Here is a 21,758-nt window from a genome sequence, read left to right on the forward strand (position 1 = left end):
ACAAAAGTAAGGCACGTTGTTCCAAACATGACGTCACCGTTAATGAAGCATTAATTGTAGAATGGGCATGACATGGACTGACTGTTTTTGAAGACGAGAAATAGAATAACCTCCCTGCTGCTGCTCCTTTACAGGAGTCATCATTCTTGGTAGAGAAACGCAATACACCTTTATAGAAAGGTCTGAACAAAATATTTGATTTTGCTTACTGTTTTCAGCTCTTTAACAACTCTGAAAATGGCAAAAAAATAAAATGTTAGCTGTAACAGTGGACCTTACTTACTGAGAACAATAATATGGAGCATGTGAGATCTTCACCTTTCTGAAGGGACTGAATATGGTTTGAAGTTTTACATTATTGCACATGAAAGTATCAAACGCAGCAGTTATATTACGAATTAGGATGTGAAGGAATAGCTTGGAGATACCATGATGAATGAGTTTTAAGGAATAATTTGCTATATAAATATGAGAGACAGCTGCATAGCTAAGAAGTTTGTGTAATTTGGAACAGTAGAAGTTCACAGTAATTAACTTCCACAAATAGCAAACAATCTTTCTAACAACTGGGTTCTGTGAGGAAAACTACAAATCCCTTTTAACACAAGCAGTAAATCCTTCCTCAGAGAAAATGCATGTTTAATATGTTCAATAATTAGCCAAAACAAAAATGCAATACCAAAATAAAGAACTTATAAGTGTTGGAACCGGGACCACCGGCCCACTTAGGGTAGCATGGCACAGAGGGGGAAGGCTAAGTCTAGAAGGCAATTGTGACTTACTTGCGCAGCTTACTCTACAACACCCCACCGCAAACCCACCAAAAAATGACACCACACCGTCTTGGTGAAATAGAAAATAGAGAGGCTTTATCTTTTTCTTGCATTAAAAAAAAAAGAAAGGGGTGAAGTTTCGATTAGTTAATAAAATTAGGACTTTGGGCATTCCATTTTTGGATTAACTGTATTAATTAAACAATACATTGCATTTCCTCACAGTAGTCAAAGCACCAAGTATTTAAATACATTCCACTAGGCAATCAGCAGGTAAGTAAATCACCCATACATCAATAGGAACATGTCGCATTTTAAACCAGTCAGGTATGTACATTAAATACTGATTTGGTAGATATATGTTTCCATTTAGAGCAAGAATATAAATACATTAAGTTTTGATTTAGCAGGTTTTTGCATCAATTTGAATCAAGCTGGTAACTACATTGAGATTAGAACAACAGTGGTTTCATATCCAGAGTGCGCTGTTTCTTCCTAGCTCCTGCGCAAGAAAGTACTTATGGAGGCTTTACTTCAGAAGGGGAAGAGAGGTCTGGAACCCACTCTCTTAATATAAAGCAGTCACGTTGTTACCAGAGAGAGGATCAACGTAGGGGCTTAGTTCTAGGCACCCCCGGTCATTACAGTCCCCCCTCCCTGAATGGCTTCTTTCCTTCAGCACCACCCTCTATTGAGTTGTCCACCGATACCTCTGCGCCCGTCCGGCGCCTCTGTCACACTTTCCCCGGAACGAGTCTGCAGGCCGATCGTCTCCTGACCTCCCACTCAGGTCTTATGGCACTTCGCCTGAGGCGGGGCAGGGACCGCAACCGAGCTGCGACGCGGACACCTCATAGGCCCCAAAGCGTGTGGGCCTCCTCGCACGTTCTCTCCTGTCTCTCTGGAGAGTCAAGCTGACGGTTGATTCGGCCTTCCGAAGGGCCGCGGCAGCTTCCACTCCTCAGAGGAGCTCCGGCTCGGGCCGAGAGGAGATGCACTAGGCGGGAGTCCGGTTGCTAAGCGACCCCACCCAGCGTCTCTCTCAGAGCCTCGCGTCGCTCCCCTTTTCCTCACGCTCGGCCTATCCCAGCACCCAGGCCAGCGGCGGTGAAACTTTTGGCAACCTCTGCACCACAGCTCTTCGGAGAGGGCAAAGGGGGGGGCTCTGAATGATGCAGCGCTGGTAGAATTAGGCGGCAGACTCGCAGGCAAGGTCAGCACGCTTCTAACAAGGGCCAAACAGGAGGCAAGGGCAAAGGGTAAGACCCAGCCTCACTTCAGGAGTCGTAGTAAAGGTCCCATGCTCAGCGTTGCCCTTTTAGCATACAGCGCCCACCCTCCAAGGATCCCGGGGCTGGGCAAGGTCACTCTCATCAACTGTCCAAATGAATTAATCTTCTTAATGTATGGACACACTGGGGCGTTGTGCTCTCAGATCTTCTCTCAGACAGGGCCAGATCAACAGGAAGGAGGGCAGCACCCTCAGACCAACTCGCAGCCCCTAGGAGCAGTCAAATTAGCCTGAGACACAATCCCCCTGACGCTGTAGTCTGCACTGCAGCCAGCCCAGTAGTGACAAAATGGTCGCCCAGTGTCCTCCCTTATATAGCCTAGGCCCAGGTCACTAGAGTGGACCGGAAGGTTCTGGAACCCCCTAATGCTATCCTATGGGCCAGAGCTCTGAGGTAATTTCTGGCAGGCGCCCATTTTCAGAAGCTCTCCCATCCCAACATTTTAGGAAGGTGCACCTGCGCCTAAGCATTGATTGGCAGTGGTGAGGCGCCCGGAGACCTAAGGCCACACGAAAAAGAATTGGTGGAAAAAAATGTGAGGCAGAAAGAGAGAAAAAAAATAGGGGGAGACCACCCAGATGCTGACAGGTCTAACAATAAGATTCAAACAAAGTTGGCTAGAACACTTATTGCTAACACAAATATCATAAAAAGGAAGAAAATTGATTGACGTAATCAAAATTTAGAAGGACAAATTAACCCGCCTCATAGAAACACATTGTAAATGGCATTTACTGTTAACTTAGGGATAATAAATAAACTATCTTGGCTAGGACGTACATGTCCCAGTTAAATGGCTGGGTGCCAAGGCCAGACCCTTGAGAAACGCCAAAGAAATGTTCAGCTGCATGCAACGTAAATATCGTAGTCTATTCTGCAAAGGGGAATGTGCAGTGTTAGACCTCGCATGACGCTGCTAACTGTAATGGCAAATGCAACTGTGAACTGTGCCAAAAGACGCAGACCATTCCAGTAACATTACAGAGACAGCTTCATGCGCATCCAAAGAGGAGACCAGCAACTTACAAATATCAAGTGAGATTTTTTAGCTAAATGGAGATTTAGACAAAAAAAGTGTGATGGCGTGAAGCTAGCAGAGTTCTGGGTCTGTAATTTGATCTCAGGGCTCCAGTGCAGGATCTATTTCTTATCCGTTCAGAACAGGTATCCAGGATTCTGGGACTGAGACATGCCAATATTTTGCATGTGGAAGAGATCCTCCTCCTCAACTAACACGGAGGGATGGTCAAAAGGCCTAAAGGCCTGAATTTCTGTTGAGTGCTTAGAACAGCTCCCAAACAACCAGGATAATTATGATGTTACCCACTAATTCTAGATGCTTCAAGCGAGAGTTGAGTGTCCATGCTTTCTATGTCTGAGTTGGCATTCAACTTTTACCTTCAACCTACAAGAGGAGAGAAGGCATGAGATACATCAGTAGTGCCACAGCCTAGTCAGAGGCAAGGATCTAGCACAACCTTGTAGATGAGTCTTCTCTACTTACCTGAGCAGGATGCTTCCTGACCTCTAAATAAAGATGTCAAGTCTAAATCATAATATAAAAAGGTGGGTTTTTGCCACCCCATCCCCCAAAATATTCCTTGCGTTCCATTTAGACACCTTTCTGTTTAGGAATCAAGGTACCGGCTTCAGGGGCAACAGGTAGTAGTTCACTGCCAACTCTCATTGAAGTTTTTCAAATGGAAAAACTTCTTTTTGTATAGTAGCCCGGTTTCCTTTAAGCAAAATGGGCTGCTTGAAGAAAAAAAAAAGAAACAACTTTCCATACTGAAAAACATTCACTAGGATGGTCGTCTGCTGGCCCTTGCAGGGCACCATCTCTGCAAATGTAGCCAATCAGAGGGAGTCACAATTAGCATCATGCTAAATGTATATCAATTGGGCATGTCGATCTACGACCATCGCTGATTCGGTATTTTGCAAACCAACCTATCAGTACAAGGGCTGCTTCAAAAAAACGAGATATTGCAAAAAAAAAAGTTGCATCAAAAATTGCCAACATTATTTACAACCAATAGTTTTGTACATCTGGCCAAGAGTTCTCAGTGTTGCATTGAGCAAGACACTGCAATTTTACAAGGCAAAAAAACAAGCTACTGTTTACAGATCTCAGTAGAGGCTCACAACGGAAAAGGTAAGAGATGTTGTTAATAAGTTACGGACTTTCTGAAACTTGATTAAGACCTGATGGGGCATCTGCCAAACCGAGAGTGGAATGAGATGGGAGAATCCAAGTGTTCCCCACACCCGCACTTTTTGAAGAAAGCTGGGGAATGAGTGGGACCTGAAATTTTCATTTTCATTTTCATTTCTACATAAGACTAGTGTGTACCTCTGAAAACAAGTTCTCCGCACAATTTAATGGAAATGACTAGTAACTATACTAAATGGGGAGTGCGGTTTCTGAATAATTACTTTTGAAGGAGAATTCTTTCCTAGATTATTCTGCACTCTACATCGACCCCCACACTCTTTCGGACAGAGGCTACTGGTTGATTCCAAATCCAAATTTTGTTAATGCAGGTTTAGCTCTTAAAATGTATTTTTTTGCAAATGCCCGACCGTTTTAGGTCTCACCTAACGTCGCAGCGCATGTGCTGCTTGCTCTGCAAGATCTATTGTTGTCGGTTTGCTTTCGGGAGTGGGGTGGAAGCTCCACCCATAATTTTGATTGGCACGTGTCACAATTTATGATAAACTCTCGCATTTCATTGCAAGTGAGGCTTGTTTGTTCCCTCCCTGTCTCCTTTTCGGCTCTCCCACCCGGACTGGAGACTTTGCTCGCGCACGGCGTCTCTTTTGCTCACGCACGGCGTCTCTTCCGCATGGCGACAAGAAAACCTCAGCCCGGATACGGACAGGAGCAGTGATTACATCATTTATGTATTCTAGTGCTGACTATCGCGGTCTTCTTATTTCACTGCGCTGTAAATAAAAACGTTTAAACAGGAACTTTGCAAATAGACTTGAAAGTGTATAAACTTGAAAAGTGCAATACTTTGCTCCTTTCACACTAAATATAATTGGGCTTTTAACTTAAAAATAGCTCTTAATGGTGACGTATAACCATTTCCCAGCTCTCGCAGTGTTGATAAACAAAGGCAGTGAGGCACAGTAAAACTCTAGCATGCTCCGCCCACGCAGAGCACCTATCAGTACTCCCCCAGCATCCAGCCCTCGTTGAGTCAAAGAGGTGCTGGCACCTCTGGGAGACTGTCATCCCAGGTGCCCCCTTCCTCCTCGCTGCCACCACAACCACTGCACGCGGTGTCTGTGCACATTCAGGGACCAGTGGAGGTTTCCATGGAAACAGACTCCAGCTGAAAAGGGGAGAGAATAAGGTCTTCTCAGAACCCAACAGTTTCTTCACCAAACCACAAATTATTTTACTTCTTTGCTTTTCTACGGACTCAGTCTGTACTCTAAACGCCCTGCTTCCTCCTTTCTCCTGCCTTTCTTCACAACTCTTCCTGCTCTCCCTGTTGTACCCTCCACAGCTCTTCTTTCTCTCCCATGCCCAATGTTGTTAGGGCCACTGGAATTATGCGGCAGGGGAGGTCCGAATTAAGCTGCACGGTTGAGTAATCATCCTGCAACAGAAGGCAAAGTATGCTGCTTAATGTGGCAGTTTTTGGGCGATGGTATCACTTCATTGGTTTGTCATTTATACACATGATGTTTCACCTCATTATTGTCAGTATGGCACCCAAATACTGCACTAAGCAATAGAATGCTGGGGGTCAGCCTTTGCGAACAGCCTTCCGCTGCGCAAAACTGGTCACTGCGTTTTTAGCAACTTTGTATCCACTTGCGCTAAAAACTATTTTTCGATTAAAATCTGCTGATTATGCTGTAGATGATGGATTTTGGTGCAAATGAGGCACATCCATAATTATGTGGGAAACGGCAAAACCGCAGAATTGCACAATTCCAGTGGTTCTGATGAAAGCAGAAGTGCCTGGTTGGGAGCGGGTGGGTGGGCAGTCCTACTCGAGGGAGGGGTAGTGGCTTGCCCACTGTTGTGGGTCCTGACTGTTTTTTTTTTATTAAACTCAATAGACAACATGTATTATTCCAGTGAAGGTGAGAGTGGCTGCGGAGAGAGTGAATGTTGTTCCAGTGAGGCAGAATGTGGTTGCACTGAAAGTGAATGTTGGCGCAGTGATGGTGAGTTTGGTTACAGTGAGGTTCGGGTGTTTGCAGTGAGGGTGACTATTCTCCATTAATGTTATTGTAGTTGCAGTGTAGTGGAAATTGTTTGCAGTGAGGGTGAATATGGTTGCAGCGAGGGAGGGAGGGTTGCGCTGGGAGACAGAGAGACGAAGCACAGTTGCACTGCGAGGGAATGTACTTCCATTCACACAAAGCTCCAGTGAAGGGGAACTTGGTTGCAGTGAGTGTGGTTACAATGAAGGTGGTCTTTGCTGCAGCGTGGGTGGGTGTGGCTTGCGGGGAGTGTGAATGGGAATATTGGCCCATCTGGTATGAATGTGGCTCTACTGAGAGTGAACACGGGTCTAGTGAGGAGGTACATGTTTGCAAGAAGGGTTATGTGGTTACAATGATAGTGCGTGTGTGGTGTGGACAGCGTCCCCCCACTTATTTTACCAGGTTTTTACCGGGTGGACGCCGTCCCCCCTGCCCAAAAGCTAGACTTAACTCTTTGCCTCTCTGGATCGAGATCGGAGCTCATTCAGAGCGTCTGTCTACCTGTACTCACTGTGGGGAGATTAAACACAGGCACCGGCAGCCCCCGCGAGGCAGGGTGCAGACCACCTTTCATCTAAAGGCATATGAATACCCATGAGATTCCTGTTGTGACGTCACTTCCGGAGACAGTGTCCCCCCACTTCTTTTTTTTGGACTTGTGCCCTGAGTGAGGGTGATTGCGGTTGCAGTGCGGATACGTGTGGTTCCAGTGAGGGATCGCACAGTGCCACTGCCCTAAAATTGAATGTGGTTGCAGGGAGATATTTTGTGCCTCAGTCTGCATGCAGGCATAGTGAAGGAAGTATGGGTACAGTGACTTTGGTGGCAGTGAGTGTGAATGCAGGTGAAGTGAGGGCAAAATGGTTGCAATGTGCATGTCTCCAGTCCAGTGAGGGTAAAGTAAGGGGGTGTACCTGTTAATATTGCAGCAGGTGCGGTGCAAGTGGGGTGCAGAGATATCAAGGGCCCACTTCACCACAATGAAAGGCTGTATTTTAGTGGGGGTGATGCGTTTTAGTGGCGGTTTGTGTTTGCAGTGAGAGTGCTGCAGCGAGATGGAATGGCAGTCGCAGTGAGGATGGATGGCTTGCAGTGACAGTGTGTGGGCCTGTTGTGAAGGTGAGTAGTTGTACTAAGATTGAAAGGGGGTTCAGTCTTTCAGTGCAGTATGTATACAGTTGTGCTGAAGGATGAATGTGGCTGCAGTGAGGCTGATGGTGTCAAGTGAGGGAATATGCAGTTCCAGTGAGGGTGGGCGTGCTCGCAGTGAGTTGGAAGGCAGTTACAGCGACGGTGAGTGCAACTCCAAAATGCAGCCTCATGAGAATGTAAAACACAATTGCTGTGAACAACCATTCGCGTTCTGGTTGTGCACGTTGTTGCCACGCTATAATTTTGCAATGAACGGCGGCGTAGTGACACTTGTGGCGTAATAGCATAATTCCATATAGTTTGTATAACAAAAAATGTTGTAAATCACCCTGATGTGATTTAACTTCTGTATAGCTTTACAGAGGATTAGCTCGCCGGTGGGGCGCCGCTGGGCGACTGGGAGCGAGCTATCATCAGCACTGCCACTCTCTTGCTAGATAACTGCAGTTCCCGCGTCTCACACCACTTCCTCGGCCGCAAATACTATTCTTCTCACAACAGTCCCTGGCAAAAAAAATTAGACTTTACCAATATATTGGATTGTTGAAAACGATTAGGGCAAGTTCTTTACTTTTACTGTAGCTGTTTCCTACTGGATAATGCAGAAATAGTGACTTAATCTACTTTACTATGATGTCCTATATAAACAGTTAAACCCAGTACAGCTTTTGGCGACTTACTCACTAACGGCACAATCTTATATTAATTTAGGCCCATACCACTTTTCGGTACTACGCACCCTACCTTATTTAGCGCTTAGAAGTGGGTTGTAAAAGAGTTTACACGTACAGGACTATTAGCAACGATGAGAGCTTGCAGATTGCAAGGTACCAGGCCACAGTGATGAACTGTGTCATGTTTTCAGAGTCACAAAGTGGACGGCATGTTATAGTGCTTCAGTCCATATGGGACATTTCATTTTACATGCCTTATAGTAAACTTACATTTGTAAAATAGGTTTTTAAGCCAATTTCGACTTTTTTTTAGGGATCGGAGCACATACACTGGGAGCTGGATAGCGGTGTTTCCAGAACTACCAGCAGGTGGGTCCCAAAAAAATAGAAGAACTGACTAGCCAAAAAAAGGGTTACCTTTGCAACACTTTCCATAGCACTAAATTTTCAATCAAAAACTGCACAAATGCCTAGAAGAGATTTATTCTGCGCTATACCAAAAGACATTTAATGATAAGAACTAACCTTTTCCCACTCTGGAGCACAATTGGCGATGAAGCCTTTTTCTCAGAGGCAGCATGATATCCACTAGAGTGACAACGTTGTAACGATTCTTCTTTCACATACAGCCGTCGTATAGCAGTGTCTACCCTCAGCTTTTTAATGGCGGCAATACTTCTGATCACCTCATCCAAACTGAGCTGCAACCCTGGCAGAGAAAACAAAAACATTACCTCACATCAAGGACTTTAGGTAGCACAAACAAAGCATTTTGTAGTTCGTTTAAATGTGCCTATTTTCCTATGTTTTTGCCACTTTTCAAATCATGACATTTTTCATTAATTTGAATCAACAAATTTATATTCAATATATTGAAGGTGATACTTTGAAATTGTAGCCCAGAATAATTTATTCTTCCATAGGTTTCTCCTCTGCTGTCTAATGGACCTCAGCATTAGAATCCAAACTCAAAAAAGCAGGCCAAACAAGGAACCTCAGGAGCTCCAATTCCCTACTGCTCATCCCCATAAAAACACTGAAACAAAATACCGTTGCTCGTTCCTTCGCTGGAAATGCACCAAACTTCTGGAATCCCAGCAGACATTAGGACTATCCCGTCCTTCGTAAAATTCAAAAGACTCCTAAAAGACCTCTTCCTTAAATGCGCATTCCCGAACAGTTAACTATCGATGAAACGCTCATTCCTGCTCCTGCAGGTCCATGACACTTTATCTCAAACACTACCTCCTCCTAGCAATCTCCCGCCCCTCCCTGAGAATGGTTCTGAACCAGACTCTGTAATCATTGCGAGGCCTCTCCTGGCTCTCATCCCTCTATGGTGCTTCCACACTGGGTCCTCCGAACCATCAGGTTATGTTATGTTATGTTAAATGTATTTTTGAGCGCACAGCTGCCCCAGCAAAGGGGCGTCCTGGCGCTATATCTGAAAAAGAACATAACAAACAAGCAGAGTAGGAAGCTAATAGGGCAGTGGGAAAAGATAAGTTTTCATAGCTTTCCTAAAAGCAAAAAGGTTTTCTAGAGAGCGAATATGAACAGGAAGTGCATTCCACAGTTTGGCGGCCAACACCATAAACGATCGACCGCCTAATCTGCATTTGCGAAATCGGGGAACACAAACCAGACTTTGGCCAGCAGAACGCAGACTACGCGAAGGAGTGTAAGGAGTCAGGAGATGCTGAAGGATGGCGGGAGTATCAGATTTCAGAATTTTAAAAGCAAAACATAATGCTTTAAATTCGATGCGTCTGATGACTGGCAACCAATGTAGTTTAGCAATTGTGCTGCGGACTGAGCAGACACGTGGGAGGCCTACCAGGGCCCTAGCTGCCGCATTCTGGACCCGTTGAAATCGCAGGACTTCCGCCTGGTTAGCGCCCAGAAGCAGTGCGCTGGCATAGTCGAGTCTAGATAGTACACTCGCTTGAACCACCATCTGGCGAGTGGGGGCATCGAAGAATTTGAGGATAGGCCTCAAACCACGTAAGATGCCGAAGCACATAGATGCCACCTTCTTAGTGTGACACGAGAAGGTAAGTTTGGAGTCCAACCAAACGCCAAGGTTCTTTAGTTCCGACACTGGTTTTGGGGGGGGTCCTAACTCCTTGGGCCACCAGTTTGCACCCCACAGATCTGGCTGTTTACCCAGTACCATCACCTCGGTTTTGAGGGCGTTGAGCTGTAAGCAGTTGGCCGTTAGCCAGCTGGCAACTGCCCTCAAACCATCCGCAAAGTTGGATGCCAGTTGGTCGGAATCTCCGTTGAGGGCCACCGCCAACTGGGTATCATCGGCGTAGGATACCATTGTGAGACCCCATCTCTTCGCAACCTCCGCTAATGGTTGGACGTAAAGGTTGAAGAGAGTGGGGCTCAACGCCGACCCCTGCGGGACTCCTTGGGTGATGGCACGGGATTTAGATCTAAAAGGTGGTACAACCACCTGAAAGGAGCGTTCCGATAGGAACGACTGAAACCAGTCTAACGCACTACCTGAAATACCAGCCTCCCTAAGCCTCTGGACAAGAATTGGATGGGATACAGTGTCAAAGGCGGCACTGAGGTCCAAAAGGACCAGTGCCGCCGTTTGACCGGCATCTAGTACAGAGCGGAGGTGTTCAACCATATATAGCAGTGCCGTCTCTGTACTGTGTCCAGGTCTAAAGCCATTCTGTGTGGGATCCAATAATTGAGCTGAGGTCAGATGTTTCGTTAAAAGATTATTCACATGGGCCTCCGTGATCTTTGCCACCCATGGAAGGAGAGAGATTGGTCGATAGCTCTCCGGCTTCAATGGATCTAGTCCTGTTTTTTTTATAATAGGCATAACACAGGCGGCTTTCCAGGCAGGCGGAACTAAACCGATAGTTAGGGATTGCTCCACAAGATGACGAATGGGAGGAAGGCAGAGGGGCGCTGAGTCCACAAACTGGGCTGGTCTTAAAGGGTCATCTGGTGAGCCAGATTTGACCTTGGCCACCAAGAGGTTAAACTCTAATTCTGATGGTATGGGAAGAGTGGCCAAGCCTAGAAGAGTACGAGATGTTATGATTGTACTATCCAGGTCAGCTTTGGAAAAAAGAGCGATAGATAGCACTAACCTTTTCCACAAAGAAACTGGCCAGACCCTCACAGTGAGCAAGGGAGCAGATCTCGTTATTGGGGAGTCTGTTCACTGTGAACTCCTTCAGGACTTTAAAAACCAGCTTGGAAGGGTTAGAGCTTGCCAGAAATTCCCGAGCATAATAGTCAGCTCGGGCCCGGCAGACAGCTCTATGGTAAACCTTAACCTTCGCCAGGTAGAGAATTTTTAGGTCTTTCTCATATCTCTTCCTCCAAGCTCTTTCGGCTTGGCGACAGGTAGCTTTTAATCTCCTGAGGTCCTCCGAGTACCAAGGGTTAGACTGGGAGGAACGGTTCCTACTCCAGGTAGCTGGTATCAGTAGGTCAAGCACTCGAACAATCCAGGCGCAAAAGGTGTGATACCCAGTTTCAACGTCATCCGAATAAACCAAGGGTGTGATGGTCAGAGCACGATGGAAATCCTCCAATTTGAGCTTTTTCCAGGGGCGCCTGAAAGTTGTTTTATCAGGCTTCCCGGTAGGGCGAGCTGCCGTAGTAATAAAAAGCTCAATGAGGTGATGATCACTCCATCCCATGGGTTTAGGGGGGGTGACCTCAGTCAATTGAAGGTTTGTGAAGACCGGATCTAAGATATGACCACCCTCGTGAGTCGGATGACGGACCAATTGGGTCAACTGTACAGCTTCAAGATCGTCTAGTAGACCACTAACCGCTGGTACTTCCAAGGCGTCGAAATGGATGTTAAGATCGCCGATAATGGTGAGATTGGAGGTGAGCAGAGAGAGAGAGCTTACCAGCTCAGGAAGAGCTTTCCTAAAAGCACAATCACTCCCAGGAGGGCGGTATATTATCAGACCTGAAAAGGTTTGGTTCGGGCTAGTGCTGATGGAAAATTGAGCACATTCAGCGCCCACCAGGTCCACAGGCTTCCAAGTACAGGTGAAACAGGTTTTAAAAGCCATGGCGATACCTCCACCTCTCCCCTTACGATTCAAGGTGTAGATAGCATAGCCTGGGGGGAGGGCCAGGTTGATAATGGCCGAGTCCTTATTTCTTATGTTGGGATTCCTTCATTTTAATTGCTGTAAAGCGCTCCAATACCCTTAATAAATAAAGAAATAATAAAGAAATAAAGCCCCTCCTCCGTCATAAGGATGCAAGAAGCATTCAGTACCATGTGACCCAATATGTGCTTTCTTCTCGCGAGGAAAAAACCTCAACACAACTGAAGGGTCTCTCCTTAACCAGTACCCACTCTATTGTGTTTTGACATGAATGTATTCTTTATCATTGTTTTATAAATGAGCTTCTTCCCTGCTTATGGACTACACTCCCTAATTTGATGGTCTACCATTTCATACCATGAAAGCAAGTCACTACTTAATCTGGACTCTGCAGCTCAGGACACTTACATCTGATTCACCCATGGTCAGGTGCTTCTAGGTCCTTGATCCCTAAAACCTTTGCCACTAACCAGGTCCACACAACCTTGTGGCAGAACCACTTTATGCTAGACATGGCTTGGCTTTATGTTTATGAAGGAGATTGCCTGGGATCCTTGATACTGGGATTCAAACTCGTGATCTGAAATGTATACACAAATCTGTCCAGCAGGGAACGTTAACCTACCAAGCTCCAACATGCCAGAGGGTTGAAAGCATTTCTGTACTAATATCTGACCTTATGTGTGTTTATACAGAAGGAAAGGAAGGGGTACTCTACGATACAGCATCTTTATCTTTACCTTATCTTTGTGCACGAGACCTCCTACCCTTTTCTTCAAATCATCTGCACGGTGCAGTTGAATATGTCAAACACAATTTGGATTTTTTTAGTATTATGGACTTTGGTTTCATCATTTGTATTTTGCTTTCCATCTTTTTCACTGGCCCTGCCGAATGAGGATACCTTGTGGTAAGAAACAGGGTGGATGCTAAACAGGTGGGTGGGTTCCTCGACCAGTGTCAGCTATTTTTACTGAATCTTCTACAGTTTCTGGCATTACTGCCGTTTTATTGTATTCTGGGGCAATTTATTAATTTTATTTGGCCTATGCCTAGCATTATACACACATTTTTATTCCACCACCTCTCTATATGTATTCCATAGGTGCCAGTGTCTTCACATTTTCATGGATTTTTTTCTTGGGAATTTTTCTTGGGATGTGTTTTGTGACGGTGTTGTTTGTAGTTCCTGTGTGTTTGACCTTTGATCTACAGTACGCATTAATTTTGTGGATTCAAATCGAATTATGATGTACAGTGCAAAAATATCAAAGCGTATACATAGGCATTGTAGAGTTATTCCGCAGTTTTGATTTTAGAAACAACCTGACACCTTCTCGCATGAGAAATGCTTGGTAAACCACGTTATCCAGCATGCAACATTTGGGCTTTTGGTGCTACAGGCGGCCAGCCGATACACTGATGTCGGCATACTAGTATTCTCTTTTTTTTTTGCTTGCATATGTATCTATGTGACCTAGGATTAGGCCAATTACACACTGTTTGATCTCTATTCTTTTACGTTTCTGCAAGCAGTATATCTGGAACGATTTACTGTAGCACTAGACCACCAACCACTTTATACCGTATCTCAGGGAAATGAATAACATAGATTTGCCACACAACAGATATTTGGTGTAGCGTTGCTTATTACCCATTTGCACATTTTTATGTATCTTGTACATTTCTTCATATTTCTTTGTTACTCACAACATCAGGCCAATGCAAGGAGCAAATATCAATTGTATTTTCACTGTAAGTCTGTTTTCTAAGTATTTTTCTCACCTTGGACTTAAGCACTGTTTTTGTCGCTCATTTACATGTCAACGCGTCATGTTTGGAAGTCAACTTTATGCATCTACAAGAGTCTGAGTGAGCGTTTTCCTTCTCAGTGTTGTATTTTTTGCTGTTTCATAAATTGCCGGTGAGCTTGTCCGCCGCAAAGCTTCACCCCTCACGGGCCCTGGTGGTTCATCGAGCTGTTGGTATATGGATGGATAGATAGCTGGATAGACCGCTTTCTCAGCGTGGATGGCACTAGCTAATCCTCTACTAGAAACACAGACATATGAGGTGAGAAGGTTCGGAGTTTTGATGGTGTTATAGGTTGCTCCATAAAAAGGGACAGCTCTCCACCTTAACCCGAGAAGCTCGCCAGAGTTCCCTACATCCTTTTTTGCATAATGTATGCAGCACTCGAAGCCTGAAAGGGTATTGTCTTGACTTACTGGGTTCTCCCTTGTGTCTGGACAAAGCTATATCTCTCTGATTAGGTCGATTTTCATTCATTCCAGGTTGGTTTCGATGGTATTTTACCAACCGAAAGCTGTACTACTGTGCCTGAAGTGGTAAAATGCTTTTGTCATTTTTCAACTCAGCATGGATGGCCCTAGCTAATCCTATACTTAAAGACTTTGCTGTAAAAGTACTAAAATGCTTTGGCTTTCTAGCTTGACAAGGACAACACTGCACTAATCCTATGCTTAAAAACTGTGCCAGAAAAATAGACATCTGAGGTAAGCCGATTCAGAGTGTTCGTGGTGTTGTAGGGTGCTCCATATAAAGGAGCTGCTCTAAATTTGGGAACTATCCAGAGTTCACTGCTTACTTTTCAGTGTGATCTGGCCAAAAAGCAATTGTGAGGCAACCTGTTTCCTCTGCCTCTGTTTCCTAAATTGTCCCAGAACCACTTTTCCCATGATCCTTATTCGTCCATACTTTTGCCTAACCTGGAAAGCCCTCCCCTTACACCCACTGTCTGGTCCACCACAACATCCAGGTACCATGTCTCGGTCTTTTGTTTCGTATTTTAGTAACTCATTTAAGATGCATCAGGAGACACTTTCTTTACCTTTCGCCGAGTCATTACAGATTTGCAGAGATAGGCAATTGTTTTGTGAGCTTATTATATGTGCCAAAGATACTCCTTCCCATGCTCACTTCACCACCAAGCATAATACAATACTCTCAACTGACAAGTGCTGTGGTCCTTCATGGGAAGGAATGGCTGGTGCCTCTTGGCATAAGGATTTGTGACTCTGGGGGACATTCTATGTATATGAACCAAAAAACGAAGAAACTCCATTTCCCAGGAGGGCACAGAACTCGTCAAGTTTGACAAGATCAGTGGAAATTTCAAGATAATATGAATATATTTCAGCGTGATCAGAGCATCCTTGCGAGGCGATCGAGAAGTCTGTTGCTGCAGCCGGGACCTTCTTACCAGATTTTGTAAAAACCCTGTATAGTGTTCTTTCCCTTTGAAAGGGTGATTGTAAGTCAAAGATACATAAGGAGAAGAACTCCAAGAAAGCTAGTTATATTTGAGAAAGGAACTTGAGTAGCTTAAGGTACTATTTCAGAGTTAACCTTGAAGTAGTATAAACTTCATATTTCTGTCGCTTCTTTGGATTCTAAGCTACGCGAGAGAGAGAACTAATTTTCAGTGCCTTTTAAGACTATTAATATTTCATGATGCACGTGTGTACTGAAGGTAAGGATATGTGTTTAGGAAAGCAATGCATTGATACAAGTGCAAAATATTTGATCTGATGAATGCTTATCTTTCAGTTTAATAAAACACCTGAATGTAGAATAGGACTAGAGAATTTTTACTCATTAAACATTAGCTACTTATCTGTACTATAGAAGACAGAGGGAGATTTATGAAAATCCTAGGTTATACCAACCACATTGATACTGCTAATTCTTCGCTTCCAGTATAGACAGTGTTCCTTCCATCTATATTCCAGTGAACCGGAGCCTTTGGAGGGATAACGTGGTTTAGCAGGTGTACAATGAATGTATACAAAGACAGGATATCAATCTTATCTATAGATAATCCTTTATGACCCAAGGAAGACTCAGCAGCCAGCAGTGGCAAGTCAGGTCAGAGTGGTGATATCCAGTGTCTGTTTTTGCTCCTATCCCTTTCTTCCCCAGCACACCGCTAACCATCATATTCCTATTGTGTATGGTTGGCCGTGATATGGAGAAGTACAGAACAGTTCTTCTGTTGGATCTGGAATTTAGGTTAATGCATTCTGAAATGTATTTATCTGTGGATGGATTGGGATGGTTATGTTTTTAGAAAGAGAGAGACAGGGTAAAGTGACTATTGGGGAGGCAGACACGCCTCATAAGTGATCAACTCCTGGAACAAGGAAGCGTGGCCTCAATTTTGGAATTATCAGTAAAGAACTGACATTTTGCTCAGGGTCTGAGTGGAAGAAGCTGGAAGCCACAGATGCCAACACGGCAGTATAGAAAATAAAGGCCAGTCATTTAACATTTGGTCTAAGGAACTTTATTATAAGCTTGTTTCTCCTATAATGTTACCTGACTTCTAAGTGAGAAGAGCCTAATGTACCCTTCTAAGATTAGGTATGCCACCAATTAGGGGAACCCTTTAGGTGGTATGACCTGCCTTAGCATTCATTACATCAGACCATTTCCTCTCCCCAAGCTGACCATCAAGGACCAACTACCTTTAGAACAGAATTTCAAACATTTCTTTTCTCCAACTCCATTTGTATGGGGTACAAGATGTTCATGTCCACCACCCTACCTTCCCAGCAGGAAGGACTTGAACGTCATGTCCTTCCACTAAATGGAGAGAATTCCTCTGGTGCTTGGACTAGAGGGATTCCCTTTTTATATCCTCAACTCAGGATGCGGAGTAAGACCTTCCATAGCAGCCTGAGGCTTTTTTTGATGAATAACAATCAATCTACATGTTTTAATGAAAGAATTGGAGGGGTAAGCACATCCTGGCTATGGAGTACACTCTCCACCCTAAAAGCCTCAGCAGTCTTTCTGCATCTTGGGTGTATATTCTGGTATTTACATCCATCCTACCCTTGCCAGAGAATTGTAAGGGGGGGGGGGGGGAACGGACACCAGAAGATGGCAGATTTTTTTTTTTTATAATTGGGTGGGGAAAGAGCTGTCCTGGCACTGGCCTCCAACACCCAGCCCCCAGCACTTGAAGGACTGGACTTTTTAACAGTACCAGCGGTGCCAGGGAACAACACCTATAACCTTCATGGGATACCTGTTTCGGCGCACAAACTACAGAGACACGGGACACTTCCTTCGGCGTCAAAGATTCAAGGTTTATTTACTGCAGGGAACACAGAAGTCACAACAAGTACAACACGTGCAACTTGGGGAGACTGCTTCAAATTGGTTCTGTGGAGCGCTCCTTTTATACAGAATTTACTCATAGGACAACATGGTACACAAAAGTTTACGACCTGGTTCCCATAATTATCCCCCAGAGGGGTCGCTTTGGTCACTTTGGTACACATAAGGTCCGGAACATAAGTGCGGAAACATTTGGCGGTTCCCAACTGTAAAAACCCATCTTCCCAACATTAGTGAATTCCAATCGGCAGTAAAACAGATCGAAATAGGGACAAAGACAGGTGCAGAGGAAGATGGAGACAGTGGGAGATTGAAAAGGGTGAAAAAGGGGAGGTATCGGGAAACACGAGATACAGGCATCAAAGGGACGTGCCTAATGAGATGCACGGCTGAGACAATAAACCGGCACGGCAGAAGCGCCTCAAGCGGGGCCATCTGCCTTACAGTATCATCCCCCTCATCGTAAAAGATATTTACAAAGAACATGTGTCTTCCACAAATATCTTGAGAGTCCCAGGGTAACGAAGCGGACAGTGTCCGTTCGCTGGCTACTTGAGGGCAAGAGACAAAATGGATGCCGTATCTAAGATGGAACCCGTGGGTACAGATGAAAAACCTACATATTAAACGAACGGTTTAAGTTAGCACAGCGAAACTGCGCATACTTACTAAACTCGTCATTTGCGTTCTTAGATACCAGACTCGACCATATTCGTGCGAGTCGAAAACATCACTTACAATTGTCACGGAACCTCAGACGCTCCTTTTGCCCTCATGTAGGCAAGCACTAGTCGGAATCATATTCGATATTCATCAGATCCTCGAGATGTTGCCGTAGCATAGCTCTGTCCAACCGAGACCCTTTGGTAACAGGTGGCTGTCTCATACACGTTGTAGCACAGAGGCCACATAAGGCAGGACCGCACTGTACGCAAAGGCAACACGTGAACAGGAACGCTACAACGACTCCAATGATCATCAGAATCTTCCAACCCCAAGTCGACATCAGGCCCCAAAACCATCCAAGTAGCGTCCAATCCCCTACATCCACGTGTATGGATTCGGAGATTTTATGCAACTTCGAGATGGCTTGATAGACAGTCGGAGCGTTATCAGGAATGAAAATACAGCAGCTCGAATGGATCACCTTACATACCCCACCTCGATCTGCTAAGATCACGTCTAAAACCATACGGTTTTGTAACGTCATAAGTCTATCCGCCTGAAGTTCTGTGGTGATATTACCAAGGGCACTGGCAGTAATATTAGCTGTCGATTCTACCACTCGAGTCAACTGTCTCAGGTTCCTACTATTAACCATAGGTCCCCAAAATGGGAGGAAACCCTTGAAAAAGTCTCCTGCCTCTTGACCGGCAGTATCCTCTTCGCTAATTACGCCTCTCACAACTCTAGTTTTGTGATAATCTGCATCTACAGTAAACGTCGGAGGCAACAAGTTTGCGATAAAACATGAGCCCATGAAGTCAGAGGGCAACCATGCATACGCACGATCATGACAAATAAAGTATGTACCCTTGGCAGCCAAAAACACAGGGGACGAGACCATTGGCAAAATATAATTTTCAGTGCAAGCACTCTCTCCAAGTCGGGCTTTCGATCTACGGCCGCGACCTATTAAACAAAAATTGCCAATGTGGGGTACGACCCATATCGGAGGCGAGCTTTTAAGCTGTTTTTCACCAGTGAACACACTATATTCGCCTCTACTTAGGACCCTATAGGCTTGTACCTCTTCTTCAGGGATAAGCGAGGGATCATAGATATCGCTATCTAAATCCTCTATTGCTATAGACAAAGATTTTTGGTACGAGGTAGGACCAGAGTAGGGGGAACGTGGTTCTCGAATGGGGTGGAAACCCAGTGCGCTTCGAAACATTGTTTGGAATGCTCGAGCAGACCCTTGGGAGCTATACGGTAACACCAGATATGGAATTCCCTTATCCGTAGTATGCGGCATCAACCCACATACCCAACAATTAGTAGTGTTAACCACTAACTGATGCTGATGAAGGAGCTGAATAAAGGAATTGTTGCGGAATTCTGCACGTCTAGCCTGCTCGTGTTCAGGTAAAATGTGAAAAGAATGAGGAGAAACAGTGGAGGTGAGTTTAAGGTCAGGGGTAGGAGTAGGTATGGTAGAAGGCAAGAAGTAAGACATCGTGTAATATATTCCACCCGCCAAAAACGCAGAAACAGTCACAAACAGTACGAATATTTGGAACACAAAACATTTGGTACGACTGAGTTGCTGCAGCTTGAATCTTTGTGCTTGAGCTCTTTTCAAGTCCATCAGCTTCGAAAATGCCATTCCCTATGACCGTCCGCAACGTTTCTTGACGCACTTCGTTCTGTGTAGCAATAGTCAATTCCTAGGAGTTCCCAGGAACTGACGGTCTTTAACCTAGCGTCAAGACCTACTAACCAGGAGGAAGTACGCGCGCGGCCCTACGGCCTTCATTTCACAAATATATATATATATGTGAAAACAATGTCTCTCAGCTGTGGAAACAAAAAGTGTAAGGAACGAAGCTCAATGAATATGTACAAAATAATTACAATAGTATGAGTGTTCAAACTGATCATGGAAAACGGGATAATGCACTTGTCAAGGGACAGAACGGGGTTTTTTTATTAGTCTTTAGTGCTGGATCGCAAAAAATATCGGGTTTTCCCAGGACGTGTCTGTTCGTTAAACAAAAGATTCGTCGAAGAGACAACGCCCTGTTGATCAGCTGAATGTTCTGGTCTTGAGTCTTCTGATGACAAGTGTTTAACAATGCCTTTTTGCTGCACTGAGGATTCTCCGACAGGTTGTGCGTCGCTGAAAGGTACAAACGTCGGCAATCCTTCGGTTTCAGTTGATGCAATGCCTTTCCTCACCCACGAGTCTGCTGGCAACGGGATGGGGACTTTCTTGGTATGGGTGGCATGCACCCAATTTTTCCGCCCCTCGAGACGAACTGCAGTTCTCGTGGCAAGGAGGACCTGATAGGGTCCAGTGAACCTGGGATCCAAATTGTTCTTGCGCGAAAAGTTTCGCGTTACCACCCAATCTCCGGGCTGGAGCTGGTGACCTGGACCCTCCGTCTGCGTCGGCAATGCTTCGTGAACCTGTTGGTGAATTAACCTCAGTTTAGCAGTCAAGTCATGAAGATAATCGATCAACATTGGATACTCAAGATCACAAAAGGCACCCGGTCTAGGGACCCCCCAAACATTGGCAGGACGACCGAACACTATTTCATAGGGACTGAGCCCTACTCGGGAGTGTACAGTTGCCCTTGTTGACAGCAATGCTAAGGGTAAAGCGTCAGGCCATGAAAGACCTGTCGTAGCCTGAATCTTTGCTAGTTTTAGTTTAAGGGTGCCATTGTACCCTTCAACCAAACCAGCTGACTGAGGATGATTGGCACTATGGAGTTTCTGATTAATTCCAAGGCCCTTGCACACACTCTTCATCACACTCCCCACAAACTCACTTCCGTTGTCTGACCACACAATTCTAGGCATTCCATACCGAGGAAAGTATTCCTTCAGTAGGATTTTCGCAGTGGATAAAGCAGTATTGTCTTTGAGAGGATAGGCCTCAATCCATCGGGAGAATGCGCAAACAACAACTAAAACGTATTTCAAGTTATTGCATCGCTCCATATGGATGAAGTCCAATTGGATCACCTCAAAGGGACATGAAGGGGGAGCAAAACTACCAGGAGGAGTTGGGGTTCCCTTACCAGGATTGTACAACATACACACCATACAATTCTTAACCAAACGTTCAGCACATTTCGTAATACCATCATTCTTCCACACAGGAAACAGCAATTTACAGATACCTTTCGCGCTAATATGTGCTAACCCATGTGCCATAGTCACAACAGCCAGCACATACGCATCAGGCAACATCCATCTTTTCTGTTCCGATAAGTCAATCCAACAACCATTCGCATCCAACTTTCCCGCACTTTCTTTCCACTTCGTCTTTTCAGTCTCTGTGGCCTCATTCTGAATTGCTTTCACACTCTCGATAGTGTTTTCACACATACTTGATTCTGCAGGCCACCTAACCGAACTCGTCACATACATTCGAGTGCTAAGGTTCCAGGCAGTCTCCTTAGCAGTCTCATCCGCAAACGCATTACCACGACCAACATCATCCGTCACCTTACGATGCGCACTACATTTAACAATCGCCACTTGCTTAGGCAACGTAAGTGCATCCAAAAGATCATTTACAAGCTGGCCATGTTGAATCTTCGTACCATGTGACGTAAGGAATCCTCTCTCTCTCCACAGTCGTCCAAAACTATGTGCCACACCAAACGCATACTGGCTATCTGTAAACACATTCACCCGTTTATCTTTAGA

General features: G+C 45.0%; 1 protein-coding gene across 1 annotated transcript in view; it reads right to left on the reverse strand.

The window, feature by feature from the left end:
• Positions 1-21,758, reverse strand: part of LOC144818443 (glycine N-phenylacetyltransferase-like) — a 224,123-nt gene that overhangs the window by 55,955 nt on the left and 146,410 nt on the right. Inside the window, exon 5 of the mRNA XM_078675864.1 lies at positions 8,647-8,830. Coding sequence (XP_078531990.1) covers positions 8,647-8,830 — 184 coding nt within the window. The remainder of the gene's footprint in view (positions 1-8,646; positions 8,831-21,758) is intronic.

The sequence above is a fragment of the Lissotriton helveticus genome, chromosome 2_1 (assembly GCF_964261635.1).
Source record: "Lissotriton helveticus chromosome 2_1, aLisHel1.1, whole genome shotgun sequence".
Classification (NCBI taxonomy): Eukaryota; Metazoa; Chordata; class Amphibia; order Caudata; family Salamandridae; genus Lissotriton; species Lissotriton helveticus.